The 23353-nt window shown below is 47.8% G+C and overlaps 1 protein-coding gene and 1 long non-coding RNA gene across 3 annotated transcripts in view; one reads left to right on the plus strand and one right to left on the minus strand.

The window, feature by feature from the left end:
- Positions 1–4722: 4722 nt before the first annotated feature.
- On the plus strand, positions 4723–22286 carry LOC137520447 (uncharacterized). 2 transcript variants are annotated; one of them, XR_011021779.1, is made up of 4 exons: positions 4723–4810; positions 8295–8403; positions 19690–19783; positions 22204–22286. It is a non-coding gene; the product is annotated as an uncharacterized lncRNA (long non-coding RNA). The 2 variants fall into 2 exon arrangements; XR_011021785.1 differs by lacking the exon at positions 19690–19783.
- LRRC74B (leucine rich repeat containing 74B) overlaps positions 20363–23353 on the minus strand; it is a 75996-nt gene continuing 73005 nt past the window's right edge. Inside the window, exon 13 of the mRNA XM_068238732.1 lies at positions 20363–20776. Coding sequence (XP_068094833.1) covers positions 20749–20776 — 28 coding nt within the window. The 3' untranslated portion in view covers positions 20363–20748. The remainder of the gene's footprint in view (positions 20777–23353) is intronic.

Consider the following 23353-nt stretch of genomic DNA (forward strand, 5'->3'; position numbering starts at 1 on the left):
CAAGACCCTTGGAGTCATGGGTGAAGGACACCTTCACTGGTCGGTGAGAGGCCTAGCCTTTTCACTGGCCTGTGTCCTTCATCCATGGCTCAGAGGGTCCTGTGCCAGTGGTTAGGTTTTAGAAGCACTAATAATTTAGGGCCTGGTGTCCCCGAAAGACACTACCTGGGTCACAACCTTGTGCCTGTTGCACTGCACCTGTAGTCCTGCACCTGTGCCTTTGATTCCTCTTGTTCCTTACTTTGTTGTTCCTAATCACTTGCACAAGACCCTTGGAGCCATGGGTGAAGGATACCTTCACTGGTCGGTGAGAGGCCTAGCCTTTTCACTGGCCTGTGTCCTTCATCCATGGCTCAGAGGGTCCTGTGCCAGTGGTTAGGTTTTTGAAGCACTAATAATTTAGGGCCTGGTGTCCCCGAAAGACACTACCTGTAGTCCTGCTCCTCTGCCATCGGTTCCTCTTGCTCCTCACTTTGTTCTTGTTCCTAATCACTTGCACAAGACCCTTGGAGCCATGGATGAAGGACACCTTGACTGGTCGGTGAGAGGCCTAGCCTTTTCACTGACCTGTGTCCTTCATCCATGGCTCAGAGGGTCATGTGCCAGTGGTTAGGTTTTTAAAGCACTTCAATTTTAGGGCCTGGTGTCCCCGAAAGACACTACCTGGGTCACAACCTTGTGCCTGTTGCACTGCACCTGTAGTCCTGCTCCTCTGCCATCGGTTCCTCTTGCTCCTCACTTTGTTCTTGTTCCTAACCACTTGCACAAGACCCTTTGAACCATGGATGAAGGACACCTTGACTGGTCGGTGAGAGGCCTAGCCTTTTCACTGACCTGTGTCCTTCATCCATGGCTCAGAGGGTCATGTGCCAGTGGTTAGGTTTTTGAAGCACTTCAATTTTAGGGCCTGGTGTCCCCGAAAGACACTACCTGGGTCACAACCTTGTGCCTGTTGCACTGCACCTGTAGTCCTGCTCCTCTGCCATCGGTTCCTCTTGCTCCTCACTTTGTTCTTGTTCCTAACCACTTGCACAAGACCCTTGAAACCATGGATGAAGGACACCTACACTGGTCGGTGAGAGGCCTAGCCTTTTCACTGACCTGTGTCCTTCATCCATGGCTCAGAGGGTCATGTGCCAGTGGTTAGGTTTTTAAAGCACTTCAATTTTAGGGCCTGGTGTCCCCGAAAGACACTACCTGGGTCACAACCTTGTGCCTGTTGCACTGCACCTGTAGTCCTGCTCCTCTGCCATCGGTTCCTTTTGCTCCTCACTTTGTTCTTGTTCCTAACCACTTGCACAAGACCCTTTGAACCATGGATGAAGGACACCTTGACTGGTCGGTGAGAGGCCTAGCCTTTTCACTGACCTGTGTCCTTCATCCATGGCTCAGAGGGTCATGTGCCAGTGGTTAGGTTTTTGAAGCACTTCAATTTTAGGGCCTGGTGTCCCCGAAAGACACTACCTGGGTCACAACCTTGTGCCTGTTGCACTGCACCTGTAGTCATGCACCTCTGCCATCGGTTCCTCTTGCTCCTCACTTTGTTCTTGTTCCTAACCACTTGCACAAGACCCTTGAAACCATGGATGAAGGACACCTACACTGGTCGGTGAGAGGCCTAGCCTTTTCACTGACCTGTGTCCTTCATCCATGGCTCAGAGGGTCATGTGCCAGTGGTTAGGTTTTTGAAGCACTTCAATTTTAGGGCCTGGTGTCCCCGAAAGACACTACCTGGGTCACAACCTTGTGCCTGTTGCACTGCACCTGTAGTCATGCACCTCTGCCATCGGTTCCTCTTGCTCCTCACTTTGTTCTTGTTCCTAACCACTTGCACAAGACCCTTGAAACCATGGATGAAGGACACCTACACTGGTCGGTGAGAGGCCTAGCCTTTTCACTGACCTGTGTCCTTCATCCATGGCTCAGAGGGTCCTGTGCCAGTGGTTAGGTTTTTGAAGCACTTCAATTTATTAGGGCCTGGTGTCCCCGAAAGACACTTGGGCAGCTATGCCCTGCAACTCTTCCAGCACAAAGTTGGTGGTTGGTGTTCCTTAAAACTGACCGGGCTATACCATAGATATGTTATTTTTTTGTCTTCCATGTTGGAAGAATGTTTCCATGTTGGAAAGTGGTTGTTTTTGCAATAAAAAAATTTGTTTTTACATACCTCAGTGTGATGAGTAGTTGTTCTTGTGGTGTGACTGCTCTCCTGAACGTGGTATCCTTCTTCCTAAGGTCATCCTTCACCATCTCCAAAAGGGTATCAAACCTGTCAGGAGATGGAAAGGAAGAAGCTGTAAAGTATGTTGTGGGACAAGGTGTTGGGTGGAGGATGGGGGAGGTGTGTTTACAGAGGTTTGGGAGTGTTGTGGAGGGTGGGGGTGTAGTGTATAGCTAGGTATACAGGGGTGTGGGGGTCAGGGTGGTGTGTTTAGCTAGGTATACAGGGATGAGGTGTTGTGGGGGTGAGGGTGGGGTGTTTAGGAATGGTGGGGGTTGGTGTATTTAGGCCTAGATACTTACAGGGGAATAGACATCCGAGTGTAGCTGTAGAACTTCTGTGGGTGTCGTCTGAGGTCCCGGTAGAGGGCCTGGAACTCTCCCTTCCTCTGCCTCCTGGCTAGTAGAGGGTGCACCCACCATCTCCTGCGAGGAGCACGCCTTCTCCCCACATAGTAGTAGGTAAACAACAGGAAGGAGAGAATTCCCAGGTAATAAGCGTAAAAAATGACTGGATCCATGGTCCCAACTGCTGTCTCTGTATCCAAGGATGGTCTCCACACGTCCAGCTGTCTCCAACAATGACCCCAGAGCTTCTGCTGACCTCCCAGAACCCCAGGTATTTATACAGGTTGTTATCTCTTTAAGAATCCGGATCCGGACCGCAACCGGGTTCATACCGCACGGAAACCGTATGCGACCGGATCCGGACCGGATCCGGACAGGAACCGTACGGTTCAGGTCCGATCCGGCTCCGGTGCGGTCCGGACATCCGGTGCGGTTTTCGCAAAACCGCAAGTGTGAACGGGGCCTTATTCTTATTCTTTTTAGTTAGCCAATACAGTAAATGGCGTCATCCTGATTTAAAACTTCTTGTTTTTACTGATGGCTAACACGGTACAATACCCTACTGCTACTAATACACATAATGTGCACAGTATCTATTACAATTTATGCTTGATTTTAACAACCCAGGCCCATATTCATCTAACTTTTCTCTTAGGATAAATGTTCACACCTTATCAATATAATACATTTTAAGCTACCAGCAAACAAGAAATTATTCAAAATAAGTTACATTTTTCTTTCTGACCTACCTCTTAGTACTTTTTCAATTGATAAGTGCTGAAAAGTTAGGCCATGTTCACATTATGAAAGGCATATGGCCAAGCGTTTGGAACGCATACGAATGCATGCCATCCGCGTTTCTATGCATTGCGTGGATGATCCCATTCACCTGAAGTGAATGGGTCATCCGCGCGTTTCAGCAAAAAATGCGTGCAGCATGTGTTCCCGGACCGCACTGGTCCGGTACGCATGCAGTGTTAACATTAGACAGTGCAGTCTATGCACTGTCTGATGCCGTGCGTGTCGGCCTCCTGCACGCCTTCCCAAAAAGCGGATGGGAACGCGTGCAATGTGAACGGGCCTAACTTTGTAGAGAAGATGACAAATATCCCCTGGAGAATAACTCTTGAGAAAAGTTAATTGCACGTGAGCCCTATTCTCTTACGACCTGCCATGTACATGTTTACTTACCCAGAATGCACTGTGGACAGCATGTTAGGTTAATACAATTGGTTTGTGATTCAGACCTATGAATATACCCTTTCAGTTGTATTGGCATTGCCCAATGTGCATAGAGTCAATGAGGCCTTCTATTACAAAAAACAACTTAAAAAAAGTTGTTTATATTTTTTATTGCACTGATAATTCACATTACTAAAATTGAACTTAAAGTTTTGTACACAGTAGAAAGAGATTGCAGCACATCAAAAACCAAGCTGCACCTAACTGACACTAACTTCATAGGACTGCAAAACCTCTTAAAGGCACAACTATGCTTGTTACTGCTAAACAGCTGCTACAAACTTACACTAATGGAGGATGTTCGCTTCCAAAATAGTTTGCATGCAAAAGATTTCGTACCAGACCCTTCCACCGCAATGAGGTCTTCCTGTCGGAAGGGACCCTAACCTACGAATCAGCTGATTTTGGCGCTCGGCTCTGGGTGCTGTCATAGCAGCAATGCTATAATGCGCACCCCGCGTACTGGTAATTCGGGGCTCTGATCCCGAATTACATCTCCCTCCGTGTTGCGACAACTCGGAGGGGGAATTGTATTTAACTCCACCTCGGAGTTTAGCGGCAGCAGGGAGAGCCGTCATTTGGCTCTCCCCGCGCCGAACTGAACGGCGCCGATATGACGTGCACCCCCCTAACCTAAGATCACCCAAATCCCTTGAAAACATGCAAATGTTAGTGTAACCTGAAAGCAGCTAGCCATAAAAATGGAAGGAAGGGGTGCAGCCCTACTATGAAGCAAATGTGAGTCAGTTGGGTGCAGTTCAATAATCCACATTCACTAATTTGTGGAGTTTTTAAATGTGCCAAGACAGCAGAGGCATAACAATAGCCCCCATGACGGGGAGGGTTTTATTGAGCTCAGTGTGAAACCGATTAATACTAGCAGATAGGAAACTCACGCCTCACTGCACGTCTCATGAACTCACGTGAGCAGCAGGAATACTCAGAGGAGGAGAACTAGTGGCTGCAGTGGCAGCCCAGGGGGGACCCGACACTGGAAGAGGTAAGCCCAAACACTACTGCTGCACTCACGAGTCTGTTAAAGGGAGGGTATAGCCAGGGAAGCTTGGAATGGTGCCCTGGTGAGAGGAAAGAAAAGAATGGGTGGGCTTCGACTCTGTTAGGGATCAGATGACTGATCATTGCAGGTGTGGGGTGTTTGAGGGGGTTGGTGAACAGTACAGTAAGAAGGGGAGCCCTATGATCTGATATTACACCCCTGTGAGCCAGGACTTCAAATAATGGAGTCTAACGGTAAAACAAGCACATTAGCATGCCTGTTTTACAGCACAAATGTACATTTCTACAGCTCACAAAATTCATTGCTAAAGAAAAGAAGTAAGTAGCAAGTTTCTTCTGTGCATGGAAAACACGCATTGTGCTAATGAACCTGCACACTGTGTTCTCATGCATGCAGTATGTTTTCTGATTGTACTGCGATTGAGTCAATGCACTGGATCATAACATGTAGGGAGTGTGCAACACAGGTATGAACAGCCCTGTGGATGTGAATTCAAACTGGGGAAACTGACTTGGATGTATGTGAGTTAAATAGCAACAACTACAAAGGAATTTTAATTGAAGTAAAAAAATAAAGCCCATGTCACTAACATTTTATCTCTAGATTCGAAATCTAGTGACAGAAGTGAAATATAAATTTTTACCTCTGGCTAAAATGAATAAATTGTTGCCTGGAGAAATCCTGCTGGGACTGCCTGAAATAGGAAGAGTCTGTGGAAGAGTTTAGAGTTTACCAGATTTTCCTGTAATAAGTCACATGCTTCATAAAACTCCATCAAATTCCATCCTTAAAGGGAAATAACAATTCCATTATAAAACAGACCAGTGCTGCAGACTTTTTTTCCCTGTAATTTTATATTGAAGATGGGCCTTTATTTAAATTTAAAAGGAATACCACAGATTTCAAAATTGGAGTCTTGAGGCAATTAGCACATCATGTAATGCAGGTGTAGCATGCGCATTCTCTGGCTCGTGTTATTACAATGGAGACTGACGCACCACGGATACAATGCACAATGAGAATGGGGCCATTGTAGGATCATTACAGCATGTTGCTGTGTCATAATACACCTGTCAGGATCTCTCCTGTAGCATGTTCTGTCGGTTGCAGTGCAACTGCAACCGGGCAGTTCTGACTTATCTGCATTCGGTTGCGCATTCACAATAAGTCTCATTGTCATTTGCAATCACTCTGCAGTTCAGAACAGCTCAGAATGCTGTCATGAATCCTCCTATTGCTTGCTGCAGTTGAACTGCAGCCAGATAGCCCTGGATTTCCTACATGCATGTTGTTACATAATATTGCATGTATTTGTTATGAGAGTCCTTCAGCTAGCAGCTTGTAATCAAGCTGGCTCAGAATTGAGTAATTACCATTCAGCTGTGTGGAAATTTGCATGCCTGCATCCATTGGCTGACGTCGACATAAAAGTCTGCCTCCCATTTCAGACACAATTCATGTGAATTGTATATTGCATTGTTTAATCTCGTTTCTTGCTTGGACATTTGCTGTATCCGCAGAGATACAGTGAAGTGCTTCTGATCCTGATAGCTTGGATTCTGTCATCACCACGTTGGTGACTGGTAGTATTCCTTCTTGCCTTGTTCCTGAGGACGTAACTAAAGCAGCGGTTGCCATTAGTTATGCTCCTACCTGTTAGTCTTGTCTATGTCAGTGTGAATGTTTGCTGTCGCTGGGGCAGCGACTAGATTGGCAAAGCATTCCGTCTGTCTGTCTGTTGTTTGTCTTGTTACTCAGCCTTAGGCTTAGTGCGGCGTCGCACTAAGCAGCCATTGTATATTAATGTGACTTTCATTACTCAATGTATTTCAATGCGACTGCCAGACTGACTTAGATATGACCTTAGCCTGTTACCGACTCAGATTCCGCCTAGTCCATTGTACCGCAGCCATCTGATCTAACGTGCATGTCCCTAGCCTGACTACGTCTGCTGTGTATTGTATCACATAGCATCCAGCGTGATAGGTGATATCGGAAGCCCAGAGCTGCAGTTGCTCTGGGCAATCTTGCTCCCTTGTTCATTACTCCTGTGGCCACCTGTGTAGCCTCTTCCATTACCCAGCTACATAGTCTTGAGCTCACATGCTGACTCAGAAAGTACAGTATACCCTCCAAGCATTACAGCACCACAACGTGTGTAGTGTGAATGCACCGAGGCCCTTTTCACACTGTGGCGTTGCTTTGGCCTGTATTTACCACGGGCCAACGCTATGACAATTAAAGTCTATGGGGTCTTTCATGTATATTTAAAAAAATGTGTGTGGTAGTGTTGCGGCACGCATGCGCAGAAGCATATCTTTTCAATGCTTCCGCGCAATTTGTCTTTTCGGCCACAGGAAGTGAACGCTAGAGACAGGGCCGGCCCGCCCATGAGGCGGGGTGAAACGTTTGCCTCAGGCGGCGCTTCTGAGGGGGCGGCACCCGCCCGTCCGTGGGTGTGGAGTGCCGCCCGAGCTGGAGGTAATAGCGGGCAGGAAGGGGGTATTGGGGCTAGCGGCGGGGAGGGGGGTCGGACCCTCCCCTCCCTCGCCTGGGTCCCCCGTCCTCCGCTCCCCTCCAGCTTGTTATGCGCGCTGGCTGGCTGGCTGCAGCTGTAAGAGGCAACGGGCGGGGATCACTCACCTCTTCCTCGTTCCAACGTGCGCTCCACTGACGTCACTTCCTGCGGCGTAGCAGGAAGTGACGTCAGTGGAGCGCAGGCTGAACGAGGAAGAGGTGAGTGATCCCCGCCCGTTGCCTCTTACAGCTGCAGCCAGCCAGCCAGCGCGCATAACAAGCTGGAGGGGAGCGGAGGACGGGGGACCCAGGTGAGGGAGGGGGGGGTCCGACCCCCCTCCCCGCCGCTAGCCCCAATACCCCCTTCCTGCCCGCTATCCCCTCCAGCTCGGGCGGCCCCCCCACACCCACGGGGGGGGAGCGCAGCGGCGATTTCTTTAAAGGTTGCCTCAGGCGGCAAATGGTCTAGGGCCGGGCCTGGCTAGAGAGCCTTACTTCCTGCTTGGCCTTCTGCCAGAGATTACTGCGAATTAACATGAAAATCCACAAAGGCTGTTTTTGTCGTTGGCAATGCTAAAGCTGGTTAGCAGTGTGAAACTAGCCTTACAAAGAGGCAGAGAGTGAATTGCAGTATTTTTAGTACGCAGACCTTAAACATACAACAGAAATTATTGCACAGAGAAAATAACTGCAGTCAGTTTGTGCTAGTTATTTATTGATAATATATATATTTTTGATCCTTTTTCAACATTACTAGGAGCTATATTATTCATATATCTTTTTTTGAAGACAAAATTAATCAACACAATTAAGTTTGATGCTTTTAAGCTAATGTTTATAGTGTGTTGATAAATGAGGTTGTTCAGCTTTTTAATACAAATGCAGCATACAGTATGTTGCTAGTTATGCTATTCTGTTGCTCAACCTGTTTAATTGTACACGTAAACAGATCTTCCATGAGTCATCTTCCCATAGAGGATGTTGGCATGGAAACACGCATAGAGGTGAAAGGCTTTACTGATACTGATTCCTCTCCAATCAACAGTAATTTAGTCATGGTAGGTATGAATTCTCAATACACTCCTATCCTGAGATTAATGACAAAGGAGGAGATGTTATGGCTCAGTATTCCTCCTCAAGGTAATTATAAGGAAGTGCTCTGTAATATGGATTCTGTAAGGCCCCGTTCACACTTGCGGTTTTGCAAAAACCGCACCGGATGTCCGGACCGCACCGGAGCCGGATCGGACCTGAACCGTACGGTTCCTGTCCGGATCCGGTCCGGATCCGGTCCGGTTGCATACGGTTTCCGTGCGGTATGAACACGGTTGCGGTCCGGATCCGGATTCTTAAAGAGATAACAACCTGTATAAATACCTGGGGTTCTGGGAGGTCAGCAGAAGCTCTGGGGTCATTGTTGGAGACAGCTGGACGTGTGGAGACCATCCTTGGATACAGAGACAGCAGTTGGGACCATGGATCCAGTCATTTTTTACGCTTATTACCTGGGAATTCTCTCCTTCCTGTTGTTTACCTACTACTATGTGGGGAGAAGGCGTGCTCCTCGCAGGAGATGGTGGGTGCACCCTCTACTAGCCAGGAGGCAGAGGAAGGGAGAGTTCCAGGCCCTCTACCGGGACCTCAGACGACACCCACAGAAGTTCTACAGCTACACTCGGATGTCTATTCCCCTGTAAGTATATAGGCCTAAATACACCAACCCCCACCATTCCTAAACACCCCACCCTCACCCCCACAACACCTCATCCCTGTATACCTAGCTAAACACACCACCCTGACCCCCACACCCCTGTATACCTAGCTATACACTACACCCCCACCCTCCACAACACTCCCAAACCTCTGTAAACACACCTCCCCCATCCTCCACCCAACACCTTGTCCCACAACATACTTTACAGCTTCTTCCTTTACATCTCCTGACAGGTTTGATACCCTTTTGGAGATGGTGAAGGATGACCTTAGGAAGAAGGATACCACGTTCAGGAGAGCAGTCACACCACAAGAACAACTACTCATCACACTGAGGTATGTAAAAACAAATTTTTTTATTGCAAAAACAACCACTTTCCAACATGGAAACATTCTTCCAACATGGAAGACAAAAAATTAACATATCTATGGTATAGCCCGGTCAGTTTTAAGGAACACCAACCACCAACTTTGTGCTGGAAGAGTTGTAAGGCATAGCTGCCCAAGTGTCTTTCGGGGACACCAGGCCCTAAAATTGAAGTGCTTCAAAAACCTAACCACTGGCACATGACCCTCTGAGCCATGGATGAAGGACACAGGGCAGTGAAAAGGCTAGGCCTCTCACCGACCAGTCAAGGTGTCCTTCATCCATGGCTCCAAGGGTCTTGTGCAAGTGGTTAGGAACAAGAACAAAGTGAGGAGCAAGAGGAACCGATGGCAGAGGTGCATGACTACAGGTGCAGTGCAACAGGCACAAGGTTGTGACCCAGGTAGTGTCTTTCGGGGACACCAGGCCCTAAAATTGAAGTGCTTCAAAAACCTAACCACTGGCACATGACCCTCTGAGCCATGGATGAAGGACACATGGCAGTGAAAAGGCTAGGCCTCTCACCGACCAGTCAAGGTGTCCTTCATCCATGGCTCCAAGGGTCTTGTGCAAGTGGTTAGGAACAAGAACAAAGTGAGGAGCAAGAGGAACCGATGGCAGAGGTGCATGACTACAGGTGCAGTGCAACAGGCACAAGGTTGTGACCCAGGTAGTGTCTTTCGGGGACACCAGGCCCTAAAGTTGAAGTGCTTCAAAAACCTAACCACTGGCACATGACCCTCTGAGCCATGGATGAAGGACACAGGGCAGTGAAAAGGCTAGGCCTCTCACCGACCAGTCAAGGTGTCCTTCATCCATGGCTCCAAGGGTCTTGTGCAAGTGGTTAGGAACAAGAACAAAGTGAGGAGCAAGAGGAACCGATGGCAGAGGTGCATGACTACAGGTGCAGTGCAACAGGCACAAGGTTGTGACCCAGGTAGTGTCTTTCGGGGACACCAGGCCCTAAAGTTGAAGTGCTTCAAAAACCTAACCACTGGCACATGACCCTCTGAGCCATGGATGAAGGACACAGGGCAGTGAAAAGGCTAGGCCTCTCACCGACCAGTCAAGGTGTCCTTCATCCATGGCTCCAAGGGTCTTGTGCAAGTGGTTAGGAACAAGAACAAAGTGAGGAGCAAGAGGAACCGATGGCAGAGGTGCATGACTACAGGTGCAGTGCAACAGGCACAAGGTTGTGACCCAGGTAGTGTCTTTCGGGGACACCAGGCCCTAAAGTTGAAGTGCTTCAAAAACCTAACCACTGGCACATGACCCTCTGAGCCATGGATGAAGGACACAGGGCAGTGAAAAGGCTAGGCCTCTCACCGACCAGTCAAGGTGTCCTTCATCCATGGCTCCAAGGGTCTTGTGCAAGTGGTTAGGAACAAGAACAAAGTGAGGAGCAAGAGGAACCGATGGCAGAGGTGCATGACTACAGGTGCAGTGCAACAGGCACAAGGTTGTGACCCAGGTAGGGTCTTTCGGGGACACCAGGCCCTAAAGTTGAAGTGCTTCAAAAACCTAACCACTGGCACATGACCCTCTGAGCCATGGATGAAGGACACAGGGCAGTGAAAAGGCTAGGCCTCTCACCGACCAGTCAAGGTGTCCTTCACCCATGGCTCCAAGGGTCTTGTGCAAGTGATTAGGATCAACAAAGTAAGGAACAAGAGGAATCAAAGGCACAGGTGCAGGACTACAGGTGCTGTGCAACAGGCACAAGGTTGTGACCCAGGTAGTGTCTTTCGGGGACACCAGGCCCTAAATTATTAGTGCTTCCTAACGACTGGCACAGGACCCTCTGAGCCATGGATGAAGGACACAGGTCAGTGAAAAGGCTAGGCCTCTCACCGACCAGTGAAGGTGTCCTTCACCCATGGCTCCAAGGGTCTTGTGCAAGTGATTAGGATCAACAAAGTAAGGAACAAGAGGAATCAAAGGCACAGGTGCAGGACTACAGGTGCAGTGCAACAGGCACAAGGTTGTGACCCAGGTAGTGTCTTTCGGGGACACCAGGCCCTAAAGTTCAAGTCCAGCAAAACCAAAAGTTAAAAAGCCCTGTGATGGTATCCTTCCTCCGAGGATCGGAGGTATTCAGAGGAGCATGTCCAGGAACAATTTGACTTTTTTTTTCAAATTGTATCGGCACCACTACTAGAAAAGGTGGGAGTTGCTGCCTGGAAATCTGGACTCTCTTGGGTGCTGGTCGTGGATGAGCTGGACCCTGACAGCGGTGGCCCATATTGACTGCCTCTGTAGCCGGTGTACATCTGTGATGATTGCCAGGTGGGCACCGCTGTTGGTTGTGGGGGTCTAAAAATTGGTGGTTGCAATAATGGCGTGTCCATGTGCTGTTTAATCACCTCCAGCAAATTGGAATGGCACGCCATCAGGTTTTGTGAAGGCACCTTTTCAAGATATGGTATTAGAGACATCACAGTGTGAAAACACGGGTGTGCCTGCAATTTCAGTAGTTCCTTGCTTTGTTGATGCATTTGCTGCATCATGTTCTGCAGCTGGCCCACCGACTGATGATGCTGCGCACGCAGTTGGTCGATTTCTCCTCTGTGCATCTCATGCATCATTTTAAGCTCGTCCCTGTAGTGCCCATGTACAGCGTCGAGCTCACATTGCAGTGTAGTGATGTGGGACTTGTACTGCTCCATGATATGGCCCCTGTCCTCATCTTGCAACTGCCGGGTTATGAGAGTTTGGTGGCTCTGAAGAATCCCGAGAAGTCCGGAGACAGCCCCGGACATCTCGGACTCTGTCTCTCTCCTTGTTGGGGGGAGGGTACCTCGACGCCTCACTGGTGTGGTGGTCCTCACTGGTGGTGTGGCAGCATCTTCCCGTCCTCTGGCCTGTGTCGGGGTTGCCCTGCGCGCTGGTTGTGCTGCAGTCTCTCGGTGCTCCTCACTTTGTTCTTGTTCCCCTGGAGCTTCCATAGCGGTCGATTGTGGAGGTTCAGCTTCTTCCACACTCGGTCCTGCAACCTCAACATCCAAGCTCTCTTCTGCCAAGTCATCATCAAAGGACGGAGTTGTGATTAAGGACTCCCTCCTCCTACTCCTCGCCTCGGGGCAATAGGTTACATCGGCGACGTCATCATCCACCAAGCTCTCCTCACTGCTGAACCGTGCCTCCTGGGTCGGTTCCTCTTGCTCCAAATTGTCTTCAGTCCTGTAGATAAAAAAAATATTTATTGGTGTGCCAAACAGCATGTGGCGTCAATTCACAGAGCTAGCAAACACTAGCAATCACTTTATCACCCGTTTCTACCCAACATTTGATAAAGCTTGTGAGAAAAGTTCGCTAGCCATGGGAATTGAGGCCATAGCAATACATGGCCGAAGTCATGGTAAATGAGCTCTCAGTTCCTGCCCACAGTAGTGGTACTTACAGTCTAGGTTCCAGGCTTGCATTGATGAAAGACAATTGCTTGGCAAATTGGTAGTCTTTTTGTCGCCTTCCCCCGCCACTGCCACTTCGTTCGGCAAGTTTTTTCTTCCGTAGCCATTTCACATATGCATCCCGTATATTGCGCCACCTTGTCTTGTACCTTTCTCCTGTAACGACATGAAAAATTGATTTCGATTATTTCTCTTGTAGGTACATCGCAACTGGACAAACATATACATCGCTACATGTCACATTTCGTATTGGGAAGAGCACGGTGGCAGGCATCGTCGTGAGGACTTCGAGGATCCTTTGGACGCAACTGAGGGCCAGATACATGCCTGTGCCGGACACCACGAAATGGGAGGAGATCGCCCAGGGCTTCTGGACCGAGTGCAAGTTTCCTAATTGTGTTGGCGCACTGGATGGGAAACACATCCGGATTCAGAAACCCGTGGGGAGTGGCAGCCATTATTTCAACTATAAAAAATACTTCAGCATTGTTCTAATGGCAGTGGCAGATGCGGACTACAAGTTTGTGTACGTGGATGTGGGGTCGTACGGTAGTTCCAATGACTCTGGAATTTTCCAGCGTACGACCCTTTGCCGGCTGATGGAGGAAGGCAGACTGCGTCTCCCCCGTGACAGACCCTGGCCTGGGACAAGGGCACCGGCCTACCCCTATGTGTTTGTGGGGGACGAGGCCTTCGCCCTGTCCGACCATGTAATGCGTCCGTACCCAGACAGGGGACTTGATGCCAGCCAGCTACACTTCAATGCTCGGTTGAGCCGTGCAAGGAGAATGGTGGAGTGCACATTTGGGATCCTGGTGTCAAAGTGGAGGGTGTTCCACACGCCCATGCTGCTGAAACCGGGCAACGCAGTTGTCGTGGTGAAGGCAGCATGCATCCTCCACAACTTTGTGCGGCAGGAGGAAAGAGAGACTCCGGAACCCCCGAATGTGCTTCCACTAATGCCCCTGCGGAGGTATGCAACCAGGCCAAGGGTAGTGTCACTGCGGAACAGGGACCAACTGAGACTTTATTTTACCACACCACCTGGACGAGGGTGAATGTTTGGTTTTTAATATGTTTTGTTGAAATGTGTTTATTTTGGAGTTTCAAGTTTGAGTGATTTTAAATGTATTAATTTTTTACAATAAATTGATGTATAATAATTGGTCATTGTGTATGTTTTATGTGCACAGGTGGGGTACATCGCAGGTGGGTGGGATACATCACAGGTGGGATACATCACAGGTGGGGTAGAGGTGGGTGGGATACATCACAGGTGGGGTAGAGGTGGGTGGGATACATCACAGGTGGGGTAGAGGTGGGTGGAATACATCACAGGTGGGGTAGAGGTGGGTGGGATACATCACAGGTGGGGTAGAGGTGGGTGGGATAAATCACAGGTGGGGTAGAGGTGGGTGGGATACATCACAGGTGGGTTAGAGGTGGGTGGGATACATCACAGGTGGGGTACAGGTGGGTGGGATACATCACAGGTGGGGTACAGGTGGGTGGGATACATCACAGGTGGGTGGGATACATCACAGGTGGGATACATCACAGGTGGGATACATCACAGGTGGGATACATCACAGGTGGGATACATCACAGGTGGGGTACAGGTGGGTGTGATACATCACAGGTGGGTGGGATACAGCACAGGTGGGGTACAGGTGGGTGGGATACATCACAGGTGGGATACATCACAGGTGGGGTACAGGTGGGTGGGATACATCACAGGTGGGGTAGAGGTGGGTGGGATACATCACAGGTGGGGTACTGGTGGGTGGGATACATCACAGGTGGGATACATCACAGGTGGGGTACAGGTGGGTGGGATACATCACAGGTGGGATACATCACAGGTGGGGTACAGGTGGGTGGGATACATCACAGGTGGGGTAGAGGTGGGTGGGATACATCACAGGTGGGGTACTGGTGGGTGGGATACATCACAGGTGGGATACATCACAGGTGGGTGGGATACATCACAGGTGGGGTAGAGGTGGGTGGGATACATCACAGGTGGGGTAGAGGTGGGTGGGATACATCACAGGTGGGGTACTGGTGGGTGGGATACATCACAGGTGGGATACATCACAGGTGGGGTACAGGTGGGTGGGATACATCACAGGTGGGGTACAGGTGGGTGGGATACATCACAGGTGGGGTACAGGTGGGTGGGATACATCACAGGTGGGGTAGAGGTGGGTGGGATACATCACAGGTGGGGTACTGGTGGGTGGGATACATCACAGGTGGGGTACAGGTGGGTGGGATACATCACAGGTGGGGTAGAGGTGGGTGGGATACATCACAGGTGGGGTAGAGGTGGGTGGGATACATCACAGGTGGGGTACTGGTGGGTGGGATACATCACAGGTGGGGTAGAGGTGGGTGGGATACATCACAGGTGGGGTACTGGTGGGTGGGATACATCACAGGTGGGATACATCACAGGTGGGGTACAGGTGGGTGGGATACATCACAGGTGGGGTAGAGGTGGGTGGGATACATCACAGGTGGGGTACTGGTGGGTGGGATACATCACAGGTGGGATACATCACAGGTGGGGTACAGGTGGGTGGGATACATCACAGGTGGGGTAGAGGTGGGTGGGATACATCACAGGTGGGGTACTGGTGGGTGGGATACATCACAGGTGGGATACATCACAGGTGGGGTACAGGTGGGTGTGATACATCACAGGTGGGTGGGATACAGCACAGGTGGGGTACAGGTGGGTGGGATACATCACAGGTGGGATACATCACAGGTGGGGTACAGGTGGGTGGGATACATCACAGGTGGGGTACAGGTGGGTGGGGAACAGGTGGGTGGGCCACGGGTGGGTGGGCAACACGTGGGTGACACAAATCCATAGCAAAAGTTGAATACATCACAAGCTTAAACCACAAGCCCCCCCCAAAAAAACTTCTAGTCAACATACCCTCTGTGCCTTGCTGTCTCTTGCTCAAGTTCTCAAAGTCCTCCACATACAGCTTGGCAATTTTTTTCCACAGGCCTCTGCATTTTTTGATGTTGCTGTGGTCCGCATCCCCCTTGTCCCACAGGGCTGGTACCTGCTGCACCTGTAGGATGAGGTCTTCTGATGTGTAGGGCCTCACCCCCTCGCTATCAGACAGATCCTGCTCCATATTGCTGCCAAAGAGCTCCAGCATGAAGTCACTGCTGCTCCACTCTGTGAACGCTGGTGCCATGTGGTCCCCATCCAAAATGGCCACCATACCATAGAGTCAGCATAGGAAGTGTGGTACAACATCCGGTTTTTATAGCCAGTGTGTTGTGCGCTCTCCGGTTCTCATTGGTTTCCATTGGCCGGATGCAACATTCCGGCTCCGGTCCGGATACGTCAGCCGGACCAGCCGGACCAAAAAATAGCGCATGTTGGAACGGACGCCGGAGTCCGGATCCGGTCCGGCTCCGGTCCGGACGAAACGGACGCATGTGAACGGTCGCATAGACTTTCATTGCTATGCCGTGCGTCCGTTTCGTCCGGTCCGCATGCGGTCCGGCTCCGGCACGGCTCCGGCACGGCGATTCCGGATAGCAGCCGCTAATGTGAACTGGGCCTTAATGTCATAGTTTCAGACTTGTTATTGCTCATTCACACTAGGGAAATGCATTGGTCATACATTATACACAGTGTACAGCTGCAACATTGCTATACCTTCCAGTGCTGTCCATCTTCAATACAACTAAAAGCATTAAAGTTCCATGCCAAAATTCGTACCTCTGTGTGACAACAGATCACACAGCAATGCAGTTACTTGAGTGAATACATAAGAAAAGAATTATATGGCCTTTAAAGAGGAATGTTAACCAAGGCTTGAACTTCATCCCAATCAGTAGCTTATAGCCCCCTTTCTCTCTACAAATCTTAACCTTTTCTTGAATAGATCATCTGTGTGGCTGATATTGTGGAGAAACCCATCTCACAGTGTGATGTCATGAGCAAGGTCCTGAAAGTTTGCTGTCTGTGAACCTCATTGCATTGTGGGAAATAACAGCTTTTTCCCGCTGCCAAGCCACCAGTATCTCCCACTGTGCAGAGAACTCTCAGTAACAAACATTCCGTACAGATCACCTGGCAGAATGAGAGCTGTGGCCATTTGTGTTAAATTTCAGAATGTGGATCAGGGTGAGGAAAATTTTTACAATGGCCAAACACTGACTAAATAATCTATAAATGAATATTGTAAACAATAAGCCATTTTATTCAGTATGTTATTTTCTCTACAGTTCCTCTTTAAGGGCTCACACACACTTTTCGGAGTACTTTTTGGCCTCCAGAGCTTTCTGAGCTCCCACTGACTTACATTCAAATCATGTGATTTTAACGCGATCGCGCGATTTTAATGTAAGTCAATGAGAGTTTTTTAACCTCCTTTTTTAATACACGCAGCTAGCACTTTGCTAGTTGCGTGTCTACCTTGATTGCCGGCTCCGATGCGCCGCTACCCGCCGCGTTAGAGGGCCCCCCCGAGACTCCGTGCGCAGCCTGGCCAATCAGTGGCAGGCAGCGCTGAGGGGTGGATTGGGACTCCCGATGACGTCATCACGATTGTCGCCATGGCGATGGGGGAAGCCCTAAAGGAAATTCTGTTCAGAACGGGATTTCCTTATGGGAAGAAGGCGTGGCGGCGATTGGAGGGGCTGAGTGGACACCGCAGGGAGGGGGGAATCATGTAGCTAGCGCTAGGCTAGCTACGATAGAAAAAAAAAATCAAAAAATAGTGCTGCGCATCCACCCTGGCACATTTAATAGAACGCCAGGGTGGTTAAAAACTCTCAGAAAGTTCTGGAGGACAAAAAAGCGCTCAAAAAAGCTCGTAGGTCCCATTCACACTTAGAAGTGCAAAACGCCAGCGATTTTTGCGGGAGTGATTTTTCCGCGATTTCACGCAGAAAAATCACTGGACAGTGCATCGATTTCTCAGTGATCGCGTTTAGCGCTTCTATAGCACTGAAACACGATCGCTGGGAAATCGCCTGAAAATGGTGCAGGCTATGCGTTTGCATTTCGCGTTTTTGGGCGATTTGCGGCGATTGCTGCAAATCGCCCAAGTAAGAACGGGCCCATAGGGTTTTATTACATTAGCGCTTTCAAAAGCGCTAGTGTTTGAGCGTTTTGCCGAAATCGCCGGCAAAACGCTCAAGTGTGAATGGGGCCTGATAGTGTGTCTGAGCCCCATGCTTACCATGTGCAGAGTGCGGTAACATGTTTCATTGAACATGGTGTCAATGAGCCCATCAGGATCTGGCTTTTTCAGAAGAGCATACAACAACCAGTCAGAAACCACGTGGCCTGTGATTTATGGACCTATAGATTGATATGAATTAGGATTGGTTCTTCACGAGTCTTTTAAAGTGGAACGAAATAGTTTCCCAAGGCAGTCAATGCTGTGGGAGCAGACTGCAGACATCTGCATCATGTGATAGAGACTGATCAGAATGGTCCTGTATCCTGCTCAGCATGCACTTCATAACACGCCATCACTTTTTTAAAGGGAACCTAAAGATGAAGCAGGTACTTAAGCCACGATTGGCAACCCCGAAAATTGGACGACGCAGTAGGAGCTTATGTTAAATGACAGAATTAACGGCTGCAGGTCAAATAGTGGTGGTGGAGTTCCGCTACTTTGTTGGGGAACTCTGTGGCGACAGAGCATTTATGACAGTATTACCGGCTGCAGGACAAATAGTGGCGGTGGAGGGAGTTCTTACTTTGTAGGAGAACTCTGTGGCGTCAGAGCAGAAATGACAGAATTACCAACTCCCGCTGGTAATTTGGGATCAATAGAGGACATAGGCGGGAGCAGCAGTGCCTTTGTGTGATTAACTCACCCGATCGCTTGCTCCGTGCCATGCGTCCCTGCCGGCAGCAGGCTCCTCTCTGGCCGTCTGATCTCTGTGTGACACGTAATCACACGTCATAGAGGAAAACAGGCAGATGAGAGGAGATGGCTGCCGGTGTTGTGTCTGATTACGCTGCCTGTGGATTTGCGCTGCCCCGCATGCGCAGTAGGAGACTGTGCGGCCACATTTCCTATAGAGTGATGCTGCTGGAGGTAAAATACTAAATATCTCCGCTCCCACACCTCTTACACTCCCCAAATTTTCAGGGTAGAGAGGGGACCCCCCGAACTACCTCTTAACCAAACTGCATCCCCCGAGACCCGCTGGTTCCCGAGATAGATTTCTCTAATCTATCTCCTGAACCAATGGGTCTCGGGGTCTGCAATTTGGCATAGAGGTCGTTCGGGGGGGGGGGTCCCCTCTCTATCCTGAAAATTTGGGGAGTGTAAGGAGTGTGGGAGCGGAGATATTTCGTATTTTATCTCCAGCAGCATCATTAACTTCACACTGAGCATGCGTGCTACTCAATGTGGAAGGGAGCTTCCAGGCAGCGCAATCAGACATTACACCAGCAGGGACACATCGCATGGAGCGAGCGAGCAAATTAGTTAATTACACACCACACTGTTGCTCCAGCTCTGCAGGGGGGCACAGGTGGGGGGGCCCATGGAGAGGGAGGGAGGAATGATGTCAGCCCCCCTCCCCACTTCTTCCAGGAGGGAAAATGCCCAAAAATGTACTAGGTACGTTTTGGCAAGAGGAGCCTTTGCCTGCTACAACGTACTAGATACGTGCTTGGCAGGCAAAGGGTTAAAATACAGAGTGTAATTTATAAACTGCAAATATTAGAGAATGATGCAATGTCATAAAAAAAGCTATATAAAAAAAAATAAAAATATAAGACTCTTTTCTTTGCTACTAATGTTCTATTTATTATCCATACAATTCATTATATCTTGAGCTTTTTTTCGCTTCAGTGTCACTTTAAGTGTGCAAGTCTCCATAGACTTGCATGGCCCTTGCAGCGGGGATACATCAAGGAAACATGACGCGGAGTGACGCAACAAGCAGGTATAAAAGGGGCTTTAAACTTCAGTCTGCACCTACTATAACTTTTTTAGCCAACTTGCTGGTAACCATGGCAACAGTAGATCACTTAGTGGTAAGTTTACCCCAAATTTGTATGTATCTGTTTTTCCCATAGGTTTATAAGTCTGCACAAAGCAGGAAGTAAAAATGATTACTCCTTTTGTACCACAATAGCTTGGCTGGCTTATTGCAATGACATATTCATTCTAAGGGGTAGAAGGCTTATCACATCCTCAAGGACGCCTATGTACAGTTGGAAGTAACCACTCCCATCTCAGGACCAGTTGAGCCATGCAAGGCAGCTCAGACCCACTGAGAAGCAAAGGAAGTAAAAAAAAACAAAAAAAAACCCCAGAAGGACCAGAGTAATCACATGCATGTCAGTATATTACAGTTTATTAAAATATACATCATACAGAAAAAGTGATAATCAAACAGACATTAACAGATTGCTATACGTAGAGACTATAGAATCCTGAAACGTAATAACAAACGCAGTGGAACAACTTCCATGAACTACCTGGGAAACAATGGCGGATTTACCCCCCCCCCCCCCCCCCATTTGGCTAATGACTGTCGCTTCCTGCACATCAAGTTAGAGAATGGCACACGCTTGTAGCATAGATTCTTTTAGATATATATATATATATATATATATATATATATATATATATATATATATATATATTACTTCGCTGAATATGTTGGGTTCTGCATTGCAGATTTGATATAATAAATAAGTTATTTTCCTTTCAGAGGGTAGCATGGGGGAGAATACTGTGTTGAGTCTGTAAGGCAACAAGACAGGGTATTTAAAGTCACGTTTCATGGAGGGAGTAGTGAAGTCCCCGGTGACTGCATAATACATGGAAAAGTAAACAAGAGCAGAAGCCGGTTGTCAGGAAGACTCTTTGCTGGAGGTTTCCCTATGTGCCTAGGTGTTTAGATCATGATGACAAGGCTTGCTGGAAGGTACTGTAAAACAAGAGCAGAGACAGGAGGTAACATAACATGTAGATACTGTACATCACCACCTGACACATGAATAGAGAAAAAGAGGCACTGGTCACTGCAGGGCAGTTGGTGTCCCCATAAACCACTGTGAGCATAGGCAAACGCAGGGGGGATTACAGCTGCCCAGAATCCCCCTACAGACCAGGGCAGTGCAGTGTCTGGGGACAGGCACAAGGTGAGACAGCAGAATATCTGCAGGCATCCTGCAGCTCACAGCACTGCCCCCTTTCTTTCCCTGCTACAGTTGACTTTGTATGGAGCAGCAGCGGGTGTACAGAGCATGGAGCAGCAGTGTGTGTACAGAGCATGGAGCAGCTCTGGGGAACTTAGAGTTAGGTATGAGCACAGCCCTGTACCCTGCTGTGTGAATGCTTCACTTTCCCATTCATTACAGAGGTCGGCTGTCCTCATTATTATCTGCATCCAAACTGCTCCTGATCGATCCTGTTGTCGATCGGGAACTGATGGAACATTTAGGAAATAATAGTCAGATCCTGTCAGTCGGACGGGAAATTGCATTATGTGTATCCAGCATGATGTCCTACCATATTATTATACTGTATACGCCTGAGGGAGACCTTTCAGGAATCCCCCACTTGAAAATCCTGGGTTTGCCCCTGGTGAGTACGGATATCCAATTCCACAGCCTTAATATACATTAAAGGGAATCTGAACTGAAAATAAACTCATGATATAATGATTTGTATGTGTAGTACAGCTAAGAAATAGAACATTAGGTAAAAGATACTGTTTCCGTTTTCAATATTTTTTATTGGAATTTTTGCAAAAAATTTTTCAAACACATATTAGCACAGTATAAAGTAAACATACTTTTTACATTATAACAGACTATTGAATAAAAAATACTGTGAAATTACAGAGTGTACATTCAGTTTCAAAAATATAGATAAAACAGTGTATCAAACTTTTTTTTCATATGAATCAATGTCTGGCTATCTATTTAAAATGATTGTTAAGTTTAGTTCACGCGTTGATGTTTAAGTCTTAAGGAAGTTAAATGTATGTGATTCTACACAATTAATATTTGTTTAGTAATTTTACGCATAAATACGCATAAAAATACGCATGGGTGCAACCTAAAGAGAATTTACGCGTAAAAACCCATAAACGCGCAAAAACGCATCAACGCTATCTAACCGCGCGTAAAACGCGCATAACCGCTAAACGCGTAAAAAACGCCTACAAAACGCACAATTAACGCGTAATAACGCGAATAGTGTAAAATTTAGGGACATTGCTCTAAATCGAATTTTAATGATAATATTTGAATAAAATTATAAAAAAAAATAGTACTTATCTATCTTTTTAGGTCTAACATCACTAATCTACTCTGAGTTAACATAAGTGTCTTTCTGTTGTTTTAACAGTAATCCTGTTGGTGACACTTCTGCAGACGCCAACACCTATTATAATTAAGGTCTACTAGGAGCAGAACCTCTGGAGAATGGGGGAAAGATACTGTTTCCAGGACAAGAAGAGTTAAGAAACTTCAGTTGTTATCTATGAAAAAGAGCTTCTATAAAACTTCATGGACAATTTGGAGGCTGCTTTCTGGAGAATTTATACATCAAAGAAACCATCAGAGACAGATAACATTTTTACTCCTGGGAAGTTGAAAGGATCATTAGCTCTGCTTGTGTTATAGGTTAAAATACAGTGTGGCTTGTAATTACAAATATTAGAGAATTATGCAGTTGTTATAAAAACAATTAAAAAAAAGCTATATATCTAAAAATTAAGATATGAGACTATTTTCTTTGCTACTAATGTTCTAGTAATTATCAGTACTACACATACAAATCTTTACATCATAAGTTTTTTGTTTTTTTTTCACTTCACTTTTTGTAGTGGGCTTAGGCCCTAAATATAACCCTTACATTAATTATAACCCTTACATACACCCTTACATTAATTATGAGATTAATCGTTTGTTAGTGAGGACACCTCAATAACATCACTTCAACACTGGTATTATTCACCCTAATACAAGAACTTTCTACTTCAGGACCTGAACAAATGTGTGCATTTCTGTGCTGGCTTAGGCAATGTGTACCAGTATATGACACTGATGTGTTTCTGAAATCGGCACAGAATGCTCAAGGGTTTCAGGCCCTTAAGCTGCGTACACACGTACAATGGTTCTTGGCAGATGCAGTTGGTGAAGGCCACTTCGGCTGAGAATCTACCAAGTGTACAACAGCCCCCAACTCCCTGTGGTGGGGCTAGCAGATGATCTGCCAGGGTGGATCAATTTGGCCAAGGATATTGTTCTTTCCTTCCTCCACTGTCCCTCCTACCCCTCTATGGCAACAGAACACGTTGCTAGCCTGCAGGCTAACGATACATCTGTACAGAACTCAGCCCAAACTGTCACCTTGGGGATCGACTCCCCATCCCTGTTCGGCGACATTTCATATTGTGTACCTAGTTCACACTAATACTTACAGCACTGATCTCATTCAACTGCATTTTGGTTACTGCTGTTTTAAGACTTCTAACTCCCGGAGATGCACTACA

Source organism: Hyperolius riggenbachi, chromosome 1 (assembly GCF_040937935.1).
Source record: "Hyperolius riggenbachi isolate aHypRig1 chromosome 1, aHypRig1.pri, whole genome shotgun sequence".
Taxonomy (NCBI): domain Eukaryota; kingdom Metazoa; phylum Chordata; class Amphibia; order Anura; family Hyperoliidae; genus Hyperolius; species Hyperolius riggenbachi.